The sequence below is a fragment of the Nomia melanderi genome, chromosome 1 (assembly GCF_051020985.1).
Source record: "Nomia melanderi isolate GNS246 chromosome 1, iyNomMela1, whole genome shotgun sequence".
NCBI classification, from domain to species: Eukaryota; Metazoa; Arthropoda; class Insecta; order Hymenoptera; family Halictidae; genus Nomia; species Nomia melanderi.
In genome coordinates, this window is record NC_134999.1 from 26,934,042 (window position 1) to 26,947,102 (window position 13,061).

At 29.6% G+C, this 13,061-nt stretch overlaps 2 protein-coding genes across 23 annotated transcripts in view; one reads left to right on the top strand and one right to left on the bottom strand.

Moving 5' to 3' along the window:
• Positions 1-1,235: 1,235 nt before the first annotated feature.
• Positions 1,236-2,904, top strand: Svip (small VCP interacting protein). The gene is made up of 3 exons (XM_031980283.2): positions 1,236-1,578; positions 1,796-1,963; positions 2,127-2,904. The coding sequence occupies exons 1-3, from the start codon at positions 1,513-1,515 to the stop codon at positions 2,139-2,141; spliced, it is 249 nt and encodes an 82-aa protein (XP_031836143.1). The 5' UTR covers positions 1,236-1,512; the 3' UTR covers positions 2,142-2,904.
• Positions 2,757-13,061, bottom strand: part of LOC116428533 (uncharacterized) — a 55,750-nt gene continuing 45,445 nt past the window's right edge. For 21 of the 22 annotated variants that reach the window (XM_031980280.2, XM_031980278.2, XM_031980281.2 and 18 more), the window contains 17 exons: positions 11,586-11,671; positions 11,047-11,242; positions 10,276-10,643; positions 9,353-9,572; positions 8,780-8,928; positions 8,125-8,160; positions 7,604-7,698; positions 7,342-7,515; positions 6,876-7,073; positions 6,442-6,711; positions 5,772-5,945; positions 5,481-5,679; positions 5,164-5,387; positions 4,608-4,830; positions 4,377-4,497; positions 4,031-4,245; positions 2,757-3,940 (listed from right to left, as the gene is read on the bottom strand). In XM_031980280.2, the coding sequence (XP_031836140.1) occupies positions 3,786-3,940; positions 4,031-4,245; positions 4,377-4,497; positions 4,608-4,830; positions 5,164-5,387; positions 5,481-5,679; positions 5,772-5,945; positions 6,442-6,711; positions 6,876-7,073; positions 7,342-7,515; positions 7,604-7,698; positions 8,125-8,160; positions 8,780-8,928; positions 9,353-9,572; positions 10,276-10,643; positions 11,047-11,242; positions 11,586-11,671 (3,103 nt within the window). In that variant the 3' untranslated portion in view covers positions 2,757-3,785. The remainder of the gene's footprint in view (positions 3,941-4,030; positions 4,246-4,376; positions 4,498-4,607; positions 4,831-5,163; positions 5,388-5,480; positions 5,680-5,771; positions 5,946-6,441; positions 6,712-6,875; positions 7,074-7,341; positions 7,516-7,603; positions 7,699-8,124; positions 8,161-8,779; positions 8,929-9,352; positions 9,573-10,275; positions 10,644-11,046; positions 11,243-11,585; positions 11,672-13,061) is intronic. The other variant, XM_031980277.2, reaches the window with a different exon arrangement.

Consider the following 13,061-nt stretch of genomic DNA (forward strand, 5'->3'; position numbering starts at 1 on the left):
AGATGTCTATAAGAAATTATGAGTATATACAAAAATGTACTATTGAGCCAAAAAAATAAAAAAGAACACGCTCTTTATTCTGTTATTTGTATTTATTTGCACGGACTTAAGCAAAACATTATATATGAATTCAAAATAATACCTAAAAGTGTGCTATACATTTTAATTCTGAATGCATAACAATTTTGGTAAAAATATTATAGTTCAAATAAAAATCTACATTGAACTTCAATTTTATTTGTGAAAATTTCAATTAGTAAAATAAAAACTGTTTATATATAATTTATCAAAGAATTTTCTACAACTGTGTAATTAATTAAAATAATTTTTATGTAAGTTTTATAAATATACTTTATATAATGAATGAAAACTGCATTGTTACAAAGTTCTATTGAATAAATACTACTTCTATCGTTTAAATGTACGCACCTTATATATTTGTTGCTATTAAATGCTGCTGACAAGCTGAAATCTTGTATTATCGGTAACGTTGAACGTGACACCGAAATGGTATGGGGGTCTTGAGACCCCCGAAGTCCTATACAAAATTCTCATAAGCTGCAACGTCTGTACGTATCTTAATTCTGTGTTTCAATATTTTTCATTCTAATTCTTATCACTTATAACGCTGCCATGCAAAATCAGCCTAAGTCGATATGACATGGCGGGGCATGGAAATGGCAAGAAGGTCCTAGAACTACACAAAAGGGTGTAACAAAATATTACATTGCATGTTATGTCTATCATTATACCTCGATAATAGTGATCACCAAACCTTAAGTTTGTACAATAATTTTGTTTCACTTTAGATGTTTATAACTCGTTGCAATTCTAATATTTGTAAATCATTTGTAGATAGTAACAAAGTTAAAAGATGGAAAAGACATTATGTCTGAGCAATGTCATCATTTTTGTAATTCGACCACCTGCACTTCCATCGGTCGTTGAGGCCCTGCCATTGCGTGGGAATTTATCACTTTTCATGATTTTTACTGACAATTTTTTAAAACTATATAATTTTTATATAATTAGATAAATATAGAAATGTATAACATTTAAATGCAAAATAAGTGGAAACTTGTTTCTTAATTTGAAGTAATACTTGTTTATCAACAAATGAATGACTTTGACACCTCTAGTAATATGTGTACAGAATAAGTATACAAATGATCCCTTTACAATCAAATACAAAAGCTAGTTTTTTTGGTCACATAATCTTTCTGTTTTAACGTTATGTTATTCATTAATTGACTCTTGTATTTAGGTAGTATTTACTAGAATATTTAGAGTATTTTTGATATTGACGATACTTTCTGAATAGTTTTAAACCGCGGGCAAAATGTCGTATTACACGTGACTTCTGACAAGTTTTAAGTCTATGTTATTGATTGAAAACTGACACCAACTGATACAAGTTGGCAATTCGTAAGACGCATATGTATTTTTTCCGGAGCGTTTGTTGTTATAGAAATAGTTTACCTTGTTACACACAATAAAAGTGTTGTATTCGCTATGGGAAATCTTTGTGGATCTTGTTGTAAACAATCATCTTCATGTGAAAATTTAACTCCAGATTTGGTAAGTTCATTATTTTGAGGTTATCTGCGTAAGTGTAAAAAATTATTTCTGAATTTTTATTATAACAATTGAAATTATTTTTTATTTTGTTTCATTTCTGTTATTAATATTGATAGTATTTAAATAGTCAAAATGAAATGATTTTAAAATTATTAAATAAGAATGAATAAATAGATATAAATTAATTTTATGTTAAAAATTATATCTCTTTATTTAGGATACTAGGAGAAGGCAGCAGATGGAAGCAGCTGAGAGCAGAATTGCTAAGTTGCAAAGTCGAGGTATTAGAAATATGGATGCTGTTAAACGTCAACAAATGATAGACCAACAACGTGAGAGACGTGAAGAAGAAGCTAGTAATTATAATGTACAGCCAACATTAAAGGTATGTTGCTAAAATTTATTATTATTATATTATAGTTATTATAGTTATATTATCGTTATTATAAAATATATTATTATGTACTTGAATGCAGTATATTAATTTTGTGATATGTTATTTTAATAATATTTTTATTATATTATCACATAAGAAAATTTTATTTCAGTGGCAAATGAATTAAAGGAAAACAGATTGTAACCTTGAAAAATTTATACCGTTCATAAAATTGTTTTAAGCAACGCATAATTATTGTTCAAGCAGAAATTGTTAATTATGTATTTACTGTTTATACATGATATTTGATATTATTTCTCATAAAATAGTAACAAAGTTGCAAGTTTACATTTTATCAAATCTAAATTTTCTTAAAAAATGTTTAAATTATATATATTATATATATACATACACCTTTTTACACAACATTTTCTATGATATTTAAAATATTTTATACGGTATAAGAGAAAAGTGGATACAGTATAATTATATCGAATACAATTATTGAAAAAAGTGTTACAAGAAATTGCTGTACGCGAATAGTTTACATTCACATAACATTTCAGTTTTTCTTTTTCATCGTTATGAGTACAATAACAACATATTTCACTTATGCATGTGGTTATTAGAGATTAAGAACTATTGCTTTAAAATCTCATATAATGACACTGTTAAAGAAGTTGAAAATATTCAATTTCATATTTTAAAGTATTACTCATTCCAATTTTATTACTGTTATCTGTATTATTAAGTAAAGTATTCAAGAAGTGTTTATATTTGATAATACAGTGCAAATTTAAAGTTATTATTTTTAGTAATATATTATATTTATTTAGAATAATGTAAATTATACATTGATTATAATAATGCAAATTGTGATGAACTGTATATTATAAAATGTAAATTTATGTATAAATAAACTCTGTAAAATAAGGTTGGTAACAATGCAATTTTCGAGTGTGTATTTTTAAACCTACTTTTTAAATAAAATTATAAAATGAAAAATGTATCACATATGCTGAATTATACTAAAGGTAAGGTTGAGTTTATATTTATAATGGTAGAATAATATATGTACCAATTTTTTAAAACATTTTGTTTAAAAAATTCGCATCTTAATTGAAGTCTTAACAGAACTTGTTTCCATAGTGAGGAAAATAAATATAAAAATGTGATTTTTCTCATAAACAAATGCAGAAGTAATAATACTTGTAAGTATGTACGCATTGATATTTCAAGTCCATTGAACAAGATGAGTGAGTGTAAGTAAATAAAACATCGACGTGCGTTTTATTTGAACTATTAAAAAAAAAATTGATCATCATGGGCATTTGTTTGAAATTATAATTGATTCGGTTTGAACGGACTATAAAATATACGAATTTACAAAACACAACAAAATAGAAACACCACATAACATTTAATAAAAGTCTAAAGTATTTAAAGAATATATATAGTACGAACTCATACTTTAATGGATGATAGAAGGATAGTATTTGTTTCTTTAACATTATTAATAAATCATTTTATGATGTAGAATTAAACCACTCTTTTTATCTTACAAAACATTACAATTTTTTGTTATGAAGTAACATTAAGTAATATATTTATTTTTATCTAAATATATATATATATGTGTGTGTATATATATGTATATATTTACATGTAAATAAAACATTTGTAATATGATATGAGTACGTAAAAGTTTTAATTATTATAATCTATGTTTATAGAGAAAAAATGTATAATTTGTACAATGTTCTGTTTGATGAATTAAAGTATGTATTGAGTGTACGAAATATGGTTTAAAAATATACAATTCTATGGTGTTTCATATTTTTCCTATTCGGTGTACCGACCAAGATCGGAATAATTTTTTTGTGGATTTAGTTTTTAATTCTCTTCCATGAGCAATTTGTACTTCTAATGATGCTCCATTATTTAATGCTAACCATGTATGAATTTCATCAGTTGCAGCGGAGACTCCTAAAAATGGCATGATATATTAACATTTGTAAAGTTTAGTTGAACACATATTCAAACTCAAATGTGTGAAAATTATATTTCTATATATACCCAATAATTCATGAAGAGTGATTCGTCGACTGGCTAGTAACTCTTTGCTAGCACTTCGAATTTCAAATATCAATAAAGACTGTCGTGGAACATTATCACTTTCTATGTGAAAGTCTATACTGAACTGAGGATTGGGCATAGCAGGTAAAAGTCGAGATTTTGCCAAAGTTTTACCAGTGTTTGTTGAAGATGCAATTTTATCAGGACTGGTACATCTGTTAAGTGTCAGACATTAGTGTTACTATACTGTATAACTATAACTATTTATATAATAATTAAGTATTTACATAGTGTAATACATCAGTTAATACATAAGTATGTACATAATAATTTAGTATATACTTACGTCTGAAGTTTAATTCTACAATATAATTGAGCGATGTGTGCAACATGAAGACCTTGAGCTTGAAGAACTTTACCTTCTATACCTGAATATTTTTCTCTGGTACCATTAACAACTTTTAATTCTAATACAATAAAAATAATTTTAGTAATCGAACATTATGCATGTTTCGTATATTTCATAGAAATATTACTCAAGAAATTAAAATATAATTTATTAATCTAGTTTACTAACCATTTGGTGGTCTTAGTCTTAAACGTGGACTAGGCTGTCTTATTCTGCCAAGCATATCAGGTTGTGATACAGCATGAGCTAAACCGGATTCTTGTAAAAGCTCTGTAGCATCAGCTTCTCCTCCACCTCTAGGTTCCAAGCTTAATGTTATACCTTTTGCATCATTTTTCTCTTCTATATTTACTTCTGATCGAAATCTACGAAGCTTTAGTCCTCTCTTTACCTGAAGATATTTATTTTATTTCTATTATTTCTATTATTTATATTCCCAATATCATTGAATATTTGTAATAGAATTTGTTGCGATTTATTAAGCAATAACTTTAAAAAAATTGTTATGTAGTTATTTAAAATGGACTTAGTTCATGATTATAATTACTAGGCCTATAGGACGGTCGATTATGAAATCTTTAGTTGTTAATTAATCGTTTAAAAAAATTGCTATATAATCTTTAGTGGATAAAGTGTTACAACTCAGAACTGTAATTGAAAAAGTTATGATTTTAACTTCTAACTACTTTATAATTACTCTATAATTATATAATCATTTGATTACCTTCTGTTTCATAACACGGAAGCTATTGTATTGTGGCAATTTCTTGCCAAAGTTTTGTTCCGGGCTTGGTGTCAGGCTATTATGAGAAGATCGTCGTTCTCTCAATTTTGTTGAATCGGTAGTGTCAGTCATATCTGTTACTCTTTCTGTAATAACTCTGGGTATCCATGAGTTCTGAGAGCCATTCATCTCGTTAGAATCTTTGCTTCCAACACTAGCTTTGTCTAATTAAAACAATTCGAACGAATCAAATTAGTCACAAAATACAATTAAATTTGTACCTAATAAACGAATTAATCATCTACTAAACAACTTACCAGATTGACTAGAAATAGTTGGTTTTAATAAAGTCACAGTACGTGGTGGGGGTGGTGGTGGCACCACATCTAAATGCAACCTCATCTTTGATTTTTCCATCGATGGTCTTCTGATGATGTTTGATACTGTCTCAGAAGTTTCAATGTTCAATTGTGTCGAGCTTTCACTGATGTTGCTGGCTGCATACGTGCTTTGAGTCTAAATAAAATAATTCATTTATTATTAAAACAAGGAATAAAAGGAACAATAAATAAAACGATTTTTGTCTTATTAAGAAGCTTTTTCATTACCTCACATTCTTCGGACAAGACCTTAATTCTCAACTCTACAGATCCAGTTTTGGTTCCTCTTAACGTGAACCAATGGGACTGATCGCTGTTCGACAACTTCCGGATGTCATCGAGAGTCAATGATACTTTTCCAAGGTAATCCTTCATTCCAAAAGTATCATGATCCCATAAAACCTATATAACGAAAATATTATGTATAATACTTATATTCTAGCTATTATATTTACGAATTTAACACATTTGCCATCAGCGTTACATATTTGTGACGTTTAACATTTTCTACATTGTGTAAAGAAAATTAAATTACTCTCACGTGTGTTCGTATCTAAAATCGTAAGTTGAATTTTATTTCCATTTTATGAAAACAATTTGTTGTCTTTAGAAAATATTGTAATTGTAAAGATTGCTACTGAAATGAACGCTGATCTCAAACGTGTTAATTTAATTCGATGAAGTTCTTGAGATAATAACAATATTTCTTAATTTTAATTTACTAATGTCAGTTAATTCATATATTATTTTACTAACATTAATTTATTAATTATACTTAATAATAAATTTACTTTGATAATGGTAATTAACAATGGTAATTAACAGTAAAGTAGCTTCCACGAGTCTAATTGAGAAAAGAATTATATAGTAAGGAACTAATGTAATTTAAGAATCTTACGACATCTAAGGTCTCGCCTATCCTTGGCAAACCCATAATGGAACTTTCGTCCCAGCAAGGATTCAGTGTTTTCTTCTTTATACTGCTCTTGTACTTCGTTTCGTTGTTCAGCTTTAATTCGCAGAAAGGGTCGCTGAAGCCGTTCAGATCCTTTGCTACGAGATCCTTTGCACGTAATAGCGTTACTTCCATCAATCCACTTCCGGTGGAGAGTAGACTCGATACGTCCGATGATGCTGGATCTATATCCTTGTGAGTCAGTAATAACTTCTGCGAATAATTAGATTTATATGAAATATGACAAGTCAAAAATGAAACAATATTACCGTAGAGTAAAATAATGATTATAATATGAATATAAATTATACTAATATAATCATTATGTAGAGATATATAATTATAGATAGATAATTATTGATATCGATTATACTAACAGCTTGTTGCATCCAGGGCAAACTATTCCTTTTTGTTTTGGGTTCGTCATCTGATACCGGAAGAGCCAAGCTACTTCTTCGGCTGGTGACTACCTGCTGCACACTTTTCACGGGATGGAACATGACAGACACTGTCATCGTCGACATATTATTCGAGCCACTGAGAGGCAGTTCTTTCTTTATTATCCATGCACTTTCCTGCATTAAGAATATTGTAAAACATTGAGTTCTTTCTAAACGAAGATGAGATAATGTTGTCACGGTTTAATGCATTGTTTGTTAAAAATAAATTTTTGTTTTTTTAATATTTTTTTTAAAAAAATCAGTAAGAAAAGCAAAATTTAAGGGAAAACCACCATTTTCTGCTAAGAAGCTTATAGTTTCAGTATTGAAAATTATCATATTAAATTACTGTATAAGTATATGTTATTAAATAGTTTTTGAATAAATAATTGTGTAATTTTACCTGGGATAATGATAATATAGCGAGCCCAAGCATGTCACTGTCAGTAGATTTGGATATGTTCCAGGAGTATATCACAAAACTCAAAGAGACTTGTGTATAATCTTGAACAAGAAATTGGGCTCTGGATTCCCAGCATGGCGAATTAGTACTTCGAATGTAATGTGTTGTTTTTACCTGTAAGTTTAACAAAAAAAAAGAAAGAAGTTCACCTCTGTTTCATTTACATTAACATAGTTTGAAGAGTAAAATAATGGAACAATACCTTTTTTCGGTTGTTAAACAGCATGCAGTAAGGATTGCACTGAGAACTGTCGCTATTGAGATTTTCTGCGGAATGAATGTACACGACGAGTACTCCTGAAAATGTATGTTCATCATTTAATGACTGAATCAGTGTATATTCTATAAAATTATACGAATTTAACACTAGAACTACCGAATAGTCGAATTAGCTTTGCTTCACTTTTGTATAGAAACTCTAAAAGCACATCTATCGAGATTTCGACTGATTTATAATTCAGTTTGTGTATTACGAAAACAATTTCTCTAATATTTCTCAAAGAATTATTTGATATTTTTTCAATAATTTTAAAAGGAGAAATTAGAAACGGGTCATTTTGATTCATCTGATATTAGTTCTAGTGCTAATGTTTCTTAAAAAGTATTATGCGAAAGTGAAATAATATACTGCGCTGTGCTTTAACAAGAAAACGAAAATATTTGAAATTCATGCTCGGAAGCAACATACATCATCGCCGATACAGTATTTATTTAGTGTTTTACCTGATCTTTGTGCTCGGTTGGAGTATTTTCGTGACACTGAAAATACCAGATACGGATAATACCGAACACGATCGCCTATTTACGTCTTTTTTGGTTTTTAAGAAACATATTACGATCTCCTAAGGTATTTGTACGAAGAATACTAGGAAAAAGAGCAATCGAACAACAGGGACTCAATCTAGCGATCTATAAATCTATTGATTTATAATACAAAATTATATATATATGATACAAATGGATTACATAGATATTTATTTCACTATTTCCAAGGATCAAAGGTATTTGTACACTTAGCCAACCGAATAGGGAGTTCTCCCACTTTTCCCTTAGCAATATATTGGCATTTACTTTGTTTATACCTTTTTGTTATTTAGTAAGTTTCGAATTGGGGATATTCGCAATTCATTAAATACCTTTCCTGCTTTTGTAAAATACAGTTTTTAATGAAATTTGTTGAATAAGTTCAGGTAAAGTTAGTGAAAAAGGTCGTAGTTTCTTTCCAGGAGGTTGTCTAAGTGTTAACCGTTCTACTTTCTTCTAGTTTCTCGACGTTTTTTAAGGATCTCAGTATTTCGATCCAATATATTTATGTAGCGTTGGTTTTAGCGGCTGCGCGTTGAAAAACGATAGAAGATAAAATTAAACTGTAAAATACCTGAAAGATGTGTATTATCCTCTGTTAATTCTGGTTGCGGTAAATCTGGATCTAGCTTTGGAAGGGTGGTGTACTCTAATCGGGCATTGATGTTTGGAATGTTAGCACTATTGCGGGATGGTTTCTTTTGTTGCAGTACCGTCTCGATTCTGTTCGAACAGAAACAAATAAATGAAGATAATTGTCTTCGCTCTCGATCTTTTCAATATTTTCTTGTTTCTTCAATTTTTAAATCTTTAACTGTTTCTTCGATTCTTTCTGGTAATATGATTTTAGTAAAGAATCCGTTTAATATTTATTTTCTCACCAATACTTATTGCTATATTGGAGAAACAATTTATTAATTAATCGATATTTTGATTATCATATTCATAAAATTATGAATGGAGAATAAAAAATTTTAAATAAATAACATAAATGTGCAAGACGAAGTTTCGTTCTAATTATATTGAATTAATTATCGAATATTGTTGTGCGACGGAAGTAAAATTTCAAATAGTAACGTTTTTTATGAAACATTTCTACTAAACAAGTAAATTTTATTTTTCCCAAGTTTACATTTTCTCAACTTACACCTGCGAGTTGTCCCAGTTATAGAGCCCAAGCGCCAATTCGAATTGTGCCAAAGTGATCGTGCTGACAAGTCGTTTTGCTTTTAATTTGATGGAAACTTTCTCGTTATCCAAGGCACCGACCAGAAACGAGACGTCCTCGTTCCATGTAGAATTTAAGGGAGTCGTCACACGCCTTTGATCTCCTAGCGTTACGACGAGCCACCTAGCTTCATCGCCGACTGAAATTGTAAGGAACAATAAGTAATAAAAAACATGGTTATTCATTAAACATTAACGTACGTTCGAATTTTATTTAGCTGTTTCAAATATTAAATGAAATAAAGTTTAATTTCTGTTATAATTGACAATTTAATATTCTCGTTGAAAATTGAGAGTACATTAATCCCTTGTCCTATGATTTATTTGTCAACTATAATACAACAAGTTTGTCAGACTTTTATTTTAGTATTCATATTAATCAATTAATTTATCTAAGAGCATGTGTATTTTTCTAAAAAAAATGGAAAAGAACAAATCAAGACTCTGTTAAATTTAGTGTTAATCAACACTAGATTTACCAGATTCGATTTTTTCTAGATTCGTTCTGTTATAAATTCTTAGAAAAAATACACATATTTCTTAATTAACACAGTGTTGATCAACATTAGATTTACAAAACGAGTCAATTTGACTGATATTAAATTTCATAAATATTATTTGGTAAATGTTTGAATCGATTTTGATTGATGCAATCACGAAAATACGTATTCTAATTGTCTACTTTTACACAAATTTCAAATTTTCTAAGACCGATAGAACAAACTGTACATTAAATGTCCGTCAATCCGGTGTTAACACAAGGATAGTATAGTTATACGAATAACGTTTGCGGAAGAGTCAAAACGTTCGTTTTATGGGTGAACCAGATGGCTTTTTAATCACCTGAAGAACCGTTTTGAGACAAGAAAACGGTAAGCACTCCTTGCGGTATGGAATTCGCCATAAAATCCAGTCTGGGTCCGGGTCGTTCTTGCGCTCTCAGATTCATCTCCAAGTGACCTGGATCAACGATCCAGCTGGCCAAGGCGTCCGTAACCACCGCGTGGATCCAGGTCTTAATTAAAGGCATTTCCATCATTTGTACGGCTCGGAGTATTCTCACGCTGAACCAAACGTCCGGTTTCTCCACGAAACTCACGCTTAAAGAGGTTGCGTGAGGGAATGGTGCCATGGAGTTAAGGGTCAGGGTGGCAAGAATCGTTCCCGAGAGTGATAGTTTCTCCACGGCTAAATCAACGTCCATGCCGACCCTTTAATTGAACGTTTTATCTTTCAGAAAAAGTTTTTATCACAGTCTTATATTATAGACCTTACGATAAATTGTGATAATATGGGCAGTAATGTTCCGATTAACGGTCAAGATATGTTCTTAGGAGACAACGCTTTAAATGAGGTCATCTTAACTCATAGTAAAGAGGGTTGAGGAAATATGCGACTGAGAGTAAAGAAATTTTTTGTTAATTTTGATTCAAAAATTTGAGAATTTGAACATCTGAGAATTTGAGAATTTGAACATTTGAACATCTGAGAATTTGAGAATTTGAGAATTTGAACATTTGAATATTTGAGAAATTGAACATTTAATGATTAAAAACTTAGGAGATGGTATGTTCGTTGATACAACAAATACCTTAAACATAGATATATACTCACCCTTTCCCAAACAGCCTGGTTGTAATCAACATACGAAACTGTTCACAATCGAGGCGTACGTCGGCTTCGATGGACAATTTCGTTTGACCAGTTTGTCCTTCAGGAACGTCATCGTCATTGGTGTAATCCAAAGTTCTTATACGTGTCACATAAGGAGTTTGTTCGCCAAGAGTGAGTTCCCTCAGCTCCAGTGGTCCTGAAACAAATGTACGAAACCATATTTTCTTAATCATTTTTTAATTGAAAATGTAACTTCCTATTTTCTTCGAGAAAATGTTGTTCTTCACGTTTACACCGAAATACACCACCGGCGGTACGCATCTTTATAACATTAAAATAAATCAACATAAATAAGTAAATTATTTATTAGATTATTTATTAACATTTACCTATGATTAGTAATTGTAGTCAGAAAACTAGACACGTAACAATAGTCTGTGCTCCAACGTCATTTTTACAGTCTATGATTAAACATATAGAAACATGTCTCTACGTGAATGTGTTAAACAGCGTTTTTTAATAAAACAAAATCGGCTCACCTAATATTCCTGGTTTAGCTTCATTTAACAGTGGTTCCAATCTTTCCTTTGCTAAGGAAAATATACCTGCTGCGCTGAACCTCCACCTGTATTACATAATTTGGTAATAAATTATATTATAAATCTGTGTATCGAAGTAGAGGAAAATTAGATTCAATATCCGAGTTGCCAAATTTAATTATAACATCTGCTTTACTTCCTTCAAAACAACTTAAAGTGTACTTTCTTTTGTAACTATAAAAACTATATTAAACTATGAAAACTTATTTTTTCGCGTGAGAAAAGATTACACGAATTCATGTGCCATCTTAACTATTTTAACTCCTTTTCCGATAATATCGTGTCAGACTCGTGATGAAAATTTTAAATTGAATTCGACAAATCTAAATGTTATTTCTTTAACCTTTAGAGCAAACGTAGATGCAATATAACTATATCCAATTCTTCTCTTTTTCCATTAAATTGTTAAGGATAAAGTAGTTTTATCAAGCAGAGTTGAGAAAGTAATCATAAAAACCAACAGTTCATACCTTGCAATTTTTCTGAGTTCTATTTGCAAGTGACATGTTAATTATTAATAAATTAAACAAGATTATCTATTTAATCCTCTATGGACCGAATTTTTGTTCATGATTATAACAAAATCTATGCAGTACAAAATTAATAAATATCCACATATGAATACGTATTAACAATGTATTCAATAGTTTCAATAATTTCATCAACCGAATATATTTTGTAACTTTCAAGTTAGAATAATGTTAAACTTTCACGCCTAAGAGTATATAAAAGTTTAAGTTAACTGATCACTTAATTTTATTCACCACTTTGAGTGCAAAATGAAATACAATAAATCAGCAAGATGGCAATATATTGATTTCTGGCTTCAAAGTTACATGGGTCTACAGGTGGTTAAAATATATTACATAACTATATGATACTTGAGTTTTTCTATACGTAGTGATATAAGTTGATTTCACTGAAAATCACCATCCGCGCAATTCAGTTACCTGAAAATTAGCCGGTACGTAATGTGTTAATATAATCAATGATTGAAAACACTTCCTAATGATTGTTGGTGTTTTCCTTTGTTACCTCTTTGCACAACTGCAAGGTTAATAACAAAAGAGAAATATAATGATATAATGAGTTTACTGCCTTACGTACCACCTATTCATCAAAAATATTACACCGTGCTAAGTGTAACCGAAAATTAAGATTGAAAAAATAATAGTTAATTTTTGTTGATTATGATTTACACAGTTGTTAATTTTTAATTCTTTATTAATATATCTGAAATATTTATTAATAAAGTCAATTACTCGTTTACTACATACATGTTTTCATTTCAATTTGAATGGACTTTGCGACTTTTCGAATAATAATTATAAAATTAACTATAGGAAATGTCCAAAATTCAATCGAAGAAAAATGATTAAACTGAGGAAGCAATTATGAGTTACAATATCAAAAGGT

What these genes read in the sequence shown, in the direction of transcription:
- Svip (XM_031980283.2), top strand. Translation starts at nt 1,513, where the DNA reads ATGGGAAATCTTTGTGGATCTTGTTGTAAACAATCATCTTCATGTGAA. An exon ending in AAAATTTAACTCCAGATTTG is followed by an intron (nt 1,579 to 1,795) that starts GTAAGTTCATTA and finishes CTCTTTATTTAG; the next exon opens with GATACTAGGAGAAGGCAGCA.